Source organism: Oenanthe melanoleuca, chromosome 7, assembly GCF_029582105.1.
Source record: "Oenanthe melanoleuca isolate GR-GAL-2019-014 chromosome 7, OMel1.0, whole genome shotgun sequence".
NCBI lineage: Eukaryota > Metazoa > Chordata > Aves > Passeriformes > Muscicapidae > Oenanthe > Oenanthe melanoleuca.
This window is the reverse complement of record NC_079341.1, coordinates 19,627,470-19,639,678: the sequence shown is the minus strand read 5'-3', so window position 1 is coordinate 19,639,678 and position 12,209 is coordinate 19,627,470. Positions and strand designations below refer to the sequence as shown.

Sequence of the window (12,209 nt, the reverse complement as noted above, 5' to 3'; positions counted from 1 at the left end):
AAGGGAAGAAAAACAAAAAACTACTGAATTTCTTCGACCTTCTGCAATGAAAAAATTATTCCTCAAAACAATGCAAAATACTAATGTGAGTTCAAGAAAACTTTGTGAGACTATGATTGTCTGGTTGCAAACTTAAAACAGTACAGATTTTAGAAATGTAGACTCTTTTACCCAACAAGAGGTACGTAGGTTAATTTTAGGAGAGGAAGTTTTTAACCAGAGGGGGTAGGGGAAGATGGTCCTTCCAGGACTGTTGACAAAACACTGAGAAATATCTTAGTTATGATGCCTAACAGATTAAGGACCTGATTAAGTCAAATAAATAGGAAAATAGTCTCAGACCTGTGTGCTATCTGCCTGCAAAAGGCTGCAGCCACTTCAGGTCTAGAACAAAGCTGCTCAGCAGGTTTCTAAAGCAATACCATTTCAAACCATGTAAACACAAACAAGTCAGATTTTATGTATGAGATCCTTAACTGATAACCTAGAGATTTCTATTTCATTTCAGGAAGATTTTTATTACATTTGTACTGTATGAAAATAACAGTTGAAGTGGATGCATTCACCAGTTTATTCTGCAAAACCGACCTTCTTCTCCACCTCCCTTCCCATTGTTAAGAGACCTCCCGGCAGCAGTTTGTGCCAAAACTAACTGCTTTAGAATCAGGCATTAATATGGTAATTTTGAAGGAAGTACCATGAGTTCTTTGTTTTGGATGCAATGATGAAAACTCACCCTTTTCAATTTGGCAGCAGCTTCTCCAGAGCGGATTGCAGCCAGCAAGCTCTGGTGGATCTGTTCGGGGTCAGCGCGCGGGAGCGTCATCGCGGTTTGTCTCTTGGTGACAGGGCGTGGGTGGTCAGGGGAAGCACCTGACTGTGCCTGACTCTTCTGCTCACTATGCACATGGCTGCCTTTCTATAAAGGGAGGAAGTAGAAGGAAAAGAAGCCAAAAACTTTTAATCTGAATTAGTTATAAATGGAAATCTGAATCAACCTGGCACAAGGTTGCATAGCAAACTGCTGCCATTCTAATGTTTGCTTGCTTCAAGATTTCTGAGATCAGCCACATTTCCAGCATAGCACATAGCTTCTCTCTCATGCAATTATGCCAGCAAAACTTCATATCTCCAATTCAAGAGTGCTTGTGGCATGACCACTTGAAGCCAAATGGATCACACCACTCAGAATTAAATTTAAGAAACCAGCACACAGAACTATAAAGAACAAATAAGTATTACGCAGTATGAATGACTATCTAATTTACAGTTGTTTAAAGTAGGGGATGCTAATTATGACAGGAAATAATTATTGCCAATTATCTGAATGATGCTGCTCTCATTTTTAACATTCCCTGTAATCCTGCACTTCATTATAATGCTGTGCTACTGGTGGACACCACAGGGTGTTTTCCCTGCACAAATACAGCGCTTCCTGACCAGGGAGTGTTCAGAAACCAGCCTTTACACCAGTTGCACTTGGTGGCACTGGATCCACAGTCAGTTAGTATTAGAAACAGAGTTTACCTTATCCATTAGACTGTTTTGTGGCCCCGCTGTTATGGTCTGTAAGGAAGGACTTTTCACTTCAGGCACAGAGGCAGCTGAGGAGAATCCAGCTGCCAAAGGGACAGAGGAGAGTTCCACTGGCAATTCCTCTCTCGGTGCCTGGCCAGTGATCGTACGCGTCTTATTGAATGACTGTGACCTTTTGACTGCAGATGAGACAGCAAGAGCAAAAGGGGATGGTCTTGAACTAGAGTATGGCTTTGGAACTGCAAAAGTTCTGAGAGTTTTTAGATTCAACGGTGCTGGAGGGCAGGAGGGAAAGCTTAAAGGCTTATTGCTTTTAACAGGAGAGGTGGAAGATTCAATGTTTTTTCCATCATCAACTTTTTCTGCAGGAGGAGATGGAACACTTGTTGTTTGTAAAGCCGAAGAAGTCAAATCAGGTGATGAGATTTTTCTACTCATCTCTGTATTCTTAACTTCATTTTGAATTGAATTAGGAGCACAAACCGTGTTTCTGGCAACTGCAGATGTCACATACTGACCTGAAGCTCTTCGTTGCATCTGCAGATAAAAAGAACTAGGCTTTGTTGTAGGACTTAATGGGCTTAATGCATTTGACTTGTCCTGAGTCTCAGAAGAAGCACTTGTATTATCCAAGTTCAGCCTCAGTGGGACATGCTGCTTGGAAGACTGTCTTTCCATCTGGTTGCTCTCAGCAGTAATCCCAGCTCCAGAGGTCACAGTATGTTCAGAAATGCTGTTCACTCTCTGCAGCAGACCATTTGCTGCTGCAGCTTCATTTTGTGAACCAGCCTGTAAAGGACCCACACTTTTTGACAGATGAGGAATTTCAGTTTGCACTATGAATTCCTTGGGGTCTTCCAAAGTAGATACTTCTTGATCCTTATGATCTGATAGAACTTCCGATTCCCAGCTCTTCATCATTTCTAAGAATTTTGGAGGCACTATCTTATAAGTAGTCATCCCAATTTTTGGTATGTAATCCCTTGTAATTTCATTAGCAGGTTTGGGTTTAGGTTTGGAATCCTGTCTATAAAAGGGGTGACCTTTTATAGGAGAGTCATCTGGAATTTCAGCAGTTGTTTCTGGTGAAGCAAAATCACTGCCATTTATATAGATGTGACTCTGGTCTTTTATTGGAATTACTTTTTTATGAGTAACTTCTTGTGTCTCAAGATTTTGTTCTATTGAAGTATCTTCACTCTCTTGATGCATTCCATGCATCACTTGAACAAGAGAGCTGTTCTTATCTTTGTCATGTTGAGGGACCTGTTCTCTAAATGTGGATGATTCAACACCCTGAGAAACAATTACTTCCTTCTGCAAAGTCCTTCCCAAATTGCTATCCAAAGTCTGAATTCCAACATCCTGAGTTTTTACCGTGTCCAAGCCAGTTTGATTTGTTTTGTCATCTTGCTTTTCTGAAATCAGTTGAGAATAATTCCTATGACTTACAGAGATGTCATTTTTACATGCCTGGCAGTTTGATAGTCTGTCAACTTCAAGATTGTTATTTTCTCTAAAATCTACTGTTTTAATTTCAGCTGTCTGAAGTTCTCTCTCTTCTGTTGCTGGAAGGATTTTTGTATCACTGTGATCTTTAAGTTAAAGAAAGATTCCAAAATTAATAAAAATTACAAAAAGATTCTATCTTCCCCATTATATTATGAAGCTCTGCATCCAGTGTATTTAGTAACAATTACTAGCTTCTCACTGATGCTAATATTTTCCTTAACCCTTTTAAAGGCTATTTAAAGATATGTTTATATTTGACTAATATTGCAAAATAATTATTCTCTAACTTAGGTATTCTTCCTAAATAAACAGGTTACAGATGCCATGCATCAACTAAACAGAAAAAAAATTACTCTAGAACAATTTTAAAAGTACTAATGAATTTCAGTTCATTTTATAGGCATCAGTGACTCAAGAGCTCAAGGACTATTCAATATTGAGTAAGATGCAGGTTTTATTTAGTTCCACACATTTGTGGCTTCTGTTCTTCACTTTTAATGTTACAAATCTTGTCAACTACATCTTGTGTATGTACAAGGAAAACAACTGAAAAACATATGGACAAGAGCAATTTGCCAAACCTATTTTTCCTACCTTTTAGTTGTCTGATAATTCAATTTTCTATCCCTGGACTAAACATGTGATCATCTCCCAAACACATGAATATTTTAGTCAAATTGTTTAAAACACAATATTGGGAAAATTAAATTCTTCAGGAATAGTCATATGGAGTGGTATTTTGTGGAGAGGATAAAAATCTTCATTTCATGTATGCTATATAATGGCAGTTAAAATTTATATCACATATAAACAGGACTTGTGTTGTTATGATTTATTAACAGAGGTGTACTGAGTAGAAAAGACTATAGAAGGGCTAATATATAAATCTGAAAATTAGTGTCACAGAAGAGTAAAATAAATCAGTCAGGTCACTAAATCCACAGGGAAATTTATGACCCATTAGATGCACAGGATGTCGTCATTTTGTTTCAGATCAGTGTGTCACTTTCTTTTATTTGTGCTTAAAAATATTTGCGTTTTCATACAGAAAACTCACCCTAACTTCATAAGCAAAGAACAACTGATGGCTGCTTCTTCCCCAGTGGGATGTGGGAGCCATGTCACCCCATGGGCAGGATTGTGTCCAGCCTTCCCCCTCCACTGTCCCACCCACACCATCCTTATAACAGCACAACACAGCTTTGACTACTGCGAAAACAAAAATATATTAAAAACAAACCCAAAAAAAAAAAACCAAACTGCAGCCAATTCTTGCCACCTCATCTCAAAGAAAACACACTAGAGCTAGTGTAAAGAAAATAACCTGATGACAACAATTCAAGAGTTGACTACATAGCCATGTCTTCAAAGGAATAGAAAAGTTCAAGCTTCAAGTATTAACAAGTGGGAACTACTCACCATCAGCTTTATTTTGGCCTAAAATTTTAGGCTTCCTGTCTGTTTGAAATCCAGCATCCTCACTGCTTATCTTAGTCTGTAGTCCTCTGCAAAGCACAACAGTAGATTAAATATGCTGGTACCATTCATTTCAGTAAACACAAGGAATGATGCAAGAGAACTGGCAATAGCCTCCAAACACAGATGGACAAAACAGAACCACTCTGCCAAACACTGGAATACTCAACAGAATCGATTTAAAAAAAAAAAAAAAAGAAGGGGAAATGCTGCCATGATATTTTACCAAAATGACATGCAGCTCCACTTGCTTCTGTGTAAGCAGATGATCAGTCTTGCCTTCTCCTCTCCCCCTCCTTTTGTTTACACGTGCAGCTTGAACACGCCACTTTCCAACAGCAACTCCATTCCAGGGAAGCCACAATGGTTTGTCACTCATATAAAGTGTTCTGACAATCCCCAATCTCAATTGTGCCCCTGACTTTGTCCCCACCATGCTGCATGAGACACTGAGTGTGTATGAACACATGAACTGAGCTGAGCAGTACAGACTCCTCAAAGTAGTCCCTTTCAAGAAATATCTTGAGAACAGCAAAGGAATACACAAAACATGTTACTTGCATATTAAACATCTTAGAAATACGTACAATATCTATTTACCTCATTTCATGGGAGACAAGAGAACTGCAAAAATGCTGAATAAAAACCTCATCTTTTTGGGGGTGGGGGACATATTAAGTCCTTGGCTTCAAAAGCTAAAAGAAAAAAATACTTAAAATTGAAGTTATTAAAACTTCAAACTTTCTTCAAGATATTTTTATAATATGTAGTTAGAAACACTGGCATTATGAAGATTCCAAATTGTTTGCCACATCAAATGCATTAGTTGTCAGAACCAGTGCCTTGAGCTGACACATCTGCTTTGAATCATTTAAAATTATACACTTCTCAATAACCATCCATGCTCATGTTGCCTGTATAGTCCCAAACATACTATAAATGTCCCATAAGCCACTGAACAGGAGCATATGCTCTCAAAATTATTGTTGGAAGAAAGTTAAAGCTCAGTCCTGCACTCTGTACTCTCGCTTATTTCCATTCCTCTTAACACAGCTGGGTGGCTGAGCTGAAACTATTAACTACAGGCTAAACTAGATTTTTAATAGGAATTTTTAAAAAAATCAAATCAAAACCCACCAAACCCAAAAGCCCCAAAACACCACAGAATATAACTCTAAAAATCAGTGCTTTTGAGTGGAATATTTTGCATCTATTCCTGGTTTGATTTTAAAAAAAACACTTCTCAAAGTAACTAGATCTTATATATAAGATCAAAATTAAATTTTCCAGAAATATAATGTCAGAGAAACCCCACTCCTCATTTTGGAATCCCCAGGATAATTCAGCAAGCAATTACCAGACTAAAGCCAGAGCACAATCTACCTGATTGTCACCAGGATTATTAAGACCTGGAAGGTTACTACCAATTCACAGGGGAGAAAGCAAAGAAGCATCCCCTGGACAATTAGGCAAACTGGCCCAATAACACAGGCTTAATAAACTGTAAATTCAAGAACACCCAGGCAACTGGGACAATATTCACCAGGACAGAGCATCAAACATTTTTGCAAAGCCACATTTGGCCTTGGACTGACAAAAATGTCCCTTCAAATACAAGTTAAACCTCTTTACTACCTTGAAAGTTCTTGGCTACTAGGGCAGTCACACGTTTTGGCTTCGGTACAATAATCGAAATAGTTCTTTCAATTTAATTTGGGAACAGTAGCCAGCTTAGTTGCCCCAGGGAACAGAGAAATAGTGAATTACATTAACACAATGGGACTTCTCTGGACAATCAACATTTATTTCAAGCAGGCACTAACTCATGTTGGAAACCTGCTGAGTCAGGTAGTTTAACAAACATGCTGAAGGGCAAAGGTACAGCATCACCAGAAGGGAAAAAGAGCGGTTAAGGAAACTAATGTGTTTATTCTTTAAAAAAGCTGAATTAACTTGTTTTCCTGAGAGCAAATGGATTGAGACAGGTCAAGACCACATATAAGGAAAAGGAAAAATAAAAATTAAAGCCAAAACAAACATGCAAGCAATAATAATCATACCCAAAAGAACAGAAATGGCTGACGTATCCATTTTCCCCCATCTGCAAGAATGAATTTGTATATTTTTATTTAACTTATCAATCCAAATTTCTTTTTGGAGCATGCTGCTCTAGTAAATACACTAGGCATTTTAGAGCTGGGTTCAGCTTTTCTGGGCTCCAGCTGTTTGAGTAGTAAGGAAAGGGAAGATTAAACAGAATAGACTGCAGAACACTTCATTGTCATTTTTGTTGAAAAGCTTCATGAATTACTGTGCACAGAAGAGTGCTACAATGAAAGCTAAGCATATTAAAGCCCATTCCTCTCTCACAATTCTCTCTTCTGTGCTTCACAATGAAACAGCACTCAGCATTTTATTTGCCTCCCCCATTGTCCCCCCAATGCTCCTTTCTTTGTCACAAAACGTACTTACTTGCCATCTGTGCTCATATTTTCTTGTTTTTCTTCCTTGAAGCTCTGCGAGTTGTCCATGGGAACACTGCCAGGAACAGGAGCTGATGAAGCAGGATCGTTTTTGTCATTTTCCAGTGGTACCTCAGCAGAGCTGAAGGCTGCAGTAAGCTCTCCTATCCCAGGAGAGGTACTGGTACTTCCACTGTCGTCTCCCTGTTGCACACTTATCTCTTCCCTTTCATCAATTTCTTCCAGATTGTATTCTGAGTTCCTTACATCTACACTCACAAAAGAAAGGAAAAGAAAGTAAAAATACCCCCAAACCAAGAAAACCCAAACCAACCCACAGCTCTCAACGCAGGTTGCAGATTAAAATGGACTGTTCAAGGTAGCCTAAAAAGTTTGAAGAAGGAAAACTGAATTTTTTTCATAATTCAGGTAAAATTAAAAAAAAAAATTAAAAGCGATCCATTCAGACTTCACAGAATTGTTTCTTTTCAATTCTTTCTTGACACAAGAATATGCTGACCACCATGCTACTGTCTATCTGGTTCTGTATCTGTACCTACTGTAAAATACTTTCCATATTTACCCCAAGTATTAAGATTGTTAAATATATTTTTATCTATCTCATAACCCCAAATTTCATGGACAGTTGCTTTTACCCATACTTCTTCCATTAGCTCTCCCATGAGTTTTAAAGTACACAGCTCCTCCATATCAGAGTAGGAATGTTAAAGAACTAAAGAGTAACCCAAATATCAATTTTGCCCATGGTTTGAACAAGTTTCATCACCACTATCAAAAGTTTCCCATAACCATCCTAAGTGCATTAAAGTGTCTTGTGCAGTGCTTGATGCTACAGTAGAAAAAGATCATAGAAAAGGGCTAATCCATAAAAATCCTGACATTTGCAGGCAGAGCACAGTTAAATTAAAAGGTTGAGATGCTGGATTAGGACACAAATAAATCAGTGTACTTGAAGTTGAAGTAATAAATACACCTGACCAGGGTACTCCCATCAGCTTTGGGTGCAGTGACACCTGTTAGGAACAAGCCTTGCACTTGGACAACTAGGTTTCAGTCTAAGTAATATCAGTAATTTCCAAACGGTAAACTAAAGTCAACAAAGAAAACAAAAAGGAACACTGGAAAGTCACACATCCCAGAGTACAAAAAACAATTAGACTGACTTTTTTTAGCAGCTCTAGTCTACAATGCTTCCAAGTACCTCTAGAGAAGTACAGTGTTATAGAAAATTAATAAGAGGATGTATTGTATGAATTGGAGAAAGGCTCAGCACAGAACAGAAACTTCAATGTTTACAATAGGGTCAATAGTTAAGAGTCCAGTAATACCAAATATACTCAATTCAGAATTACAGAGAAACTACAAAACTCAAACATTTTCTATTCAGTTCTTGGTTTTACATTGCAATATTGTAATAGTGTTTTGCAGTTTCACATTAAGCAATGTGCTCAACACATGCCATAGTGCTGAATGCAGAGACCCCCAGGAAAGAAAGGCAGGACTGCAAAGTGGTGCAGGTGAGCTCCTTCCAGTGGTTTCAGCACAGGTAGATACAAATGTGTCACATTACAGGTATTATAGGACTCCTACAGGTTTACTTGTCCTAAGGGCCTTCTCTTCCTTTCATCATCCACCAACCCCTTTTCCACCTAGGGAAAACTCATACTCAGCAGCTTCATACTTTGGGGCATCATTTTAGTGATGGCAGTATCATTTCATGTGTGACTAGTTAAAATATATGTCAAAATGTACAAAGAAAGCGTAATAGAATGTGAGCAAACACTAAATCAGCTAAGATTATCTCATAGCCCATAAGTGGCTCTCTAGAACATTGCCTCTGGTGAGACCTATTATGCCATGGGCCTGAGCCATCACCAGCTACAGGAACAAAGACAGATTTTCAGTCTAAACACTCTATGGAAACCTGAATTATACAACAAAGAATAGCCAGGACTTCTGACAAGAGAAAGGGAAGCATTCTGGAGCTGCTATGGCTTTGTGCCCAGGCACTGCTGTCATTTCTCTGCTGCTTTTTCTCTGGAGAGGAGTGTAACAAAGACCGAGTTGTATCTCCTGGGATGGAAACTTAGCATGGGTTGGTAGGAGACATTCCTGACATTCCTGCTATGTAAAAGTCTGTTCCTTGCTGTGCTAGAAACACTTCAAGCGTTGGAGTGGACTAACCTGACCTACAAATGGATAATACCAAACACAAAGAGCCCTCACACTTCTTCAAAAATGCTCCACCTCATTTGTTAGCATAACATCAGCCTTGCCTGCTAGTGGATTTTCACCTGTTACTGGGTCTCATTTCAGACTGGGCTGTCACTGCTGCAGCAGAATAAAACCTGAATACATTTGAACACAAATGACATTTAACAACCATCTTTCACTTACATCATGCAGGTAACTCCCTAGGAGAGCAGTTCAGATTCTGATTTGCTTCCAAACCCTCAGTCTACAACTTTTACGTACAACATATTTCTAGGAAGAACTTACAGCAATACTGGCTATATACTGTTGTCTTATTGCTTATACACCCTATCCATAGCTCCATGTGCAATATAAATTGCATTTCTACCTGCATATAGTTTATTCTCTTAGAACATTAGTCACTGGGTTTAAAGTAGCCCTAAACCAATAGAGTTAGTGCATTACTGTGAAGGTAGATATATAGATAAGTACACACATGTATGCACACACACACCCCTGATGACTGACATAGCAACTGCAAGTCTCCTTTGAGCAGGAAGAACACCCTTTGCCCAGCAGAGAACAGGCTGGTGCTACTCTGGGAGCTCTCATGCTCCTAAGCACCAGAGCTGGAAAGCCTGACTACATCATGCAAATCTGCTCTTGACTCTATAGCCCCTAACAAGGTGCTTAAGAAATACTGTAACCAATAGGATTATATCAAGCGATTTGTCTGATGGAAAATTTTCTGAAAATCTCTAATTTCAAAATTTGTTTTGAATACTGTTTTACCATCTTCCCTAGAAAAATAAAGACTAAGCATAACTAAACTTTCTCAATGTTTATTCTACTAAATGTGTGTCTTCAAACTACTTTTGTCAAGGTACACACTTTTTACACCTTGGGAAAGCTGTCATTTCACAACAGAAATGTTGCCTATTCCATACTATACAGCTCCACTTCATGTAAATGTGTCTAAGTACTGCATAGCTAGCAGACATCAAACTGAACTTTTGCAGTGGTTCATTTTAGGGCAAAAAGTAACACTATATTTGCATCTCTGCACAACAGAACCCTTCTGGAATGCCAGTAACAGCCAAACAAAAACTCACAATGCTTCCCAGATGCCTGACAATCAAAGCAGCATTAATCCAAATGGAAGGAACTCCTGGGTTTTTGTAAAGTTAAAATTATGTCCAACTCAGCAATTTAAGTGATACTGAGCTGTTTTATCCATTTAAAACAATACCCAAACATGGACAATTTTCAGACTAGGAACAGGACAGATGTGCTGCATCTGATTTTGCTGCAGGTTAATACTGGTTCTCACAGCATGAGGGGCTTTGCTAAAAGGACCCTTTATACACAGGCCTCAAGACAGTTTCAGAGATGCCACCAGAGAGCAGCAGTATCCCACGAGAAAAAAAAAAGAGGCAATGAAGCTCTGCTATGTGATTTATATGTACATTTAAAAAAACTGCAGTACATTAAGTCTTCAGCAAAGGACACTGCATGAAGACAGGAAAACTAGAGACAAACTTCTCTCTAACTGCAGAAGGAAATCCAAGGGCTCAATATAGACTGCCCTAAACCCAGTAAAAATGATTACCTTTTTTCTATTTCTTTCCATTACAGCTTAAATTAAAATATTTAATTATAGAACTCATATGTCTCAAGCAGAAGTTTCTAAATCTATGGATAAATAAACAAGTCATTTCTTTGAAGTTCAGGGTTGTTTACCTACACAGCACTTGGACATTACAGTGATGGGAAAGGCAAAAATTCTAGAACAGATCAACAATCTTAAGACAGAAACAAGTACAAAAAACCAAAACACTTGATTTAAAAATCTCAGTATGATAAACTTGTTCCTCTTAGACCCATTGCATGCAGATAGTTTTAAACACACAAAATTCAGTACTAATAAACAAATCACTCATTCAGAACTGATTATTCTCTTTCATCTGCTACAACAGCCAGGACAAGCAAAGGTTACAACTTTGTTAGATCTTCAACCCCACAGTATAGGTTCCTACTTCCATTTATTACATTAATTATTGTTTCTACTTAATGCTTTTTCCAGTAATTTACATAAATTGCCCCAAACACAAACCAGGCCCAAATTCACTGATTACTGTTTTTTTATTTTTCCCCTTTGCCAGAGACCTAGCATCCTAGCAGATGACTTTTTCAGCCCTCGTGATACATTTTTGTATTACCGCTCCAAACAATTTGACTGGCATCCAGAATAAAACAGCTGGAAAACTACTTAAAAATTCCTGTCAACTAGCATTGTAACTGAGTACTTAGCCTCCTATAATGACAGCAGCACTCCACATGCTTAGCATTTATATACTTCATTCTTATTAAATGCATTGAAGAGTTATTTTTTTCAGACTGCACTGGCACTGATTATTCTAAAAGCTTTTGCAAATCTTAGAAGACTTCTAGATGCTGTATCTTATAACTGAACTCTAGAGTCTGGTTCTTACAAACAACAGTATCTCACAGTACAAACTGCATAAATTTAAAAAAGCATTATGTTCAGCAGCTAAATAATTGTATTTTAAACAGTTATACTTTCATATATCACATTTTTCCCGTAACACCCAACAATTAATTTATAAACAACTATTTATGCATTCTGTTTAGATTTACAACTTATGTTTTCAAAGGCTGTTCAGATGCCAACCAAAAGCCAGGCACAGATTTGCTCCTGCCCCTATGTTATGAAGGTCAAGGGCAGGATTCTAAAAACAACACTGGGCTTTAGCTTTTGAAAAGCTTGTTATAAGGTACCAAAAAAAAAAAAAAAAATTACAGAAATTCTGGATAGTTCTTTGTAACTTGTGAAGGAGAGAAAACAGGGATAATGTTCCATTTATTAAATGTAAAGCACAGATGCCAATACCAAATACATTGTGCTTTTTTCTGTAGACAACAAGGGTAAAATATCCTTATTTTAGAAGGAAAACTTAATTGAACTGAAGCATTAAAATTAGTTCTATA

The 12,209-nt window shown here is 37.9% G+C and overlaps 1 protein-coding gene across 11 annotated transcripts in view; it reads right to left on the bottom strand.

Moving 5' to 3' along the window:
* The window catches only part of COBLL1 (cordon-bleu WH2 repeat protein like 1), a 75,755-nt gene that overhangs the window by 3,048 nt on the left and 60,498 nt on the right, over positions 1 to 12,209 (bottom strand). For all 11 annotated transcript variants that reach the window (XM_056496113.1, XM_056496114.1, XM_056496116.1 and 8 more), the window contains 4 exons: positions 6,997 to 7,255; positions 4,468 to 4,553; positions 1,528 to 3,131; positions 737 to 919 (listed from right to left, as the gene is read on the bottom strand). In XM_056496113.1, coding sequence (XP_056352088.1) covers positions 737 to 919; positions 1,528 to 3,131; positions 4,468 to 4,553; positions 6,997 to 7,255 — 2,132 coding nt within the window. The remainder of the gene's footprint in view (positions 1 to 736; positions 920 to 1,527; positions 3,132 to 4,467; positions 4,554 to 6,996; positions 7,256 to 12,209) is intronic.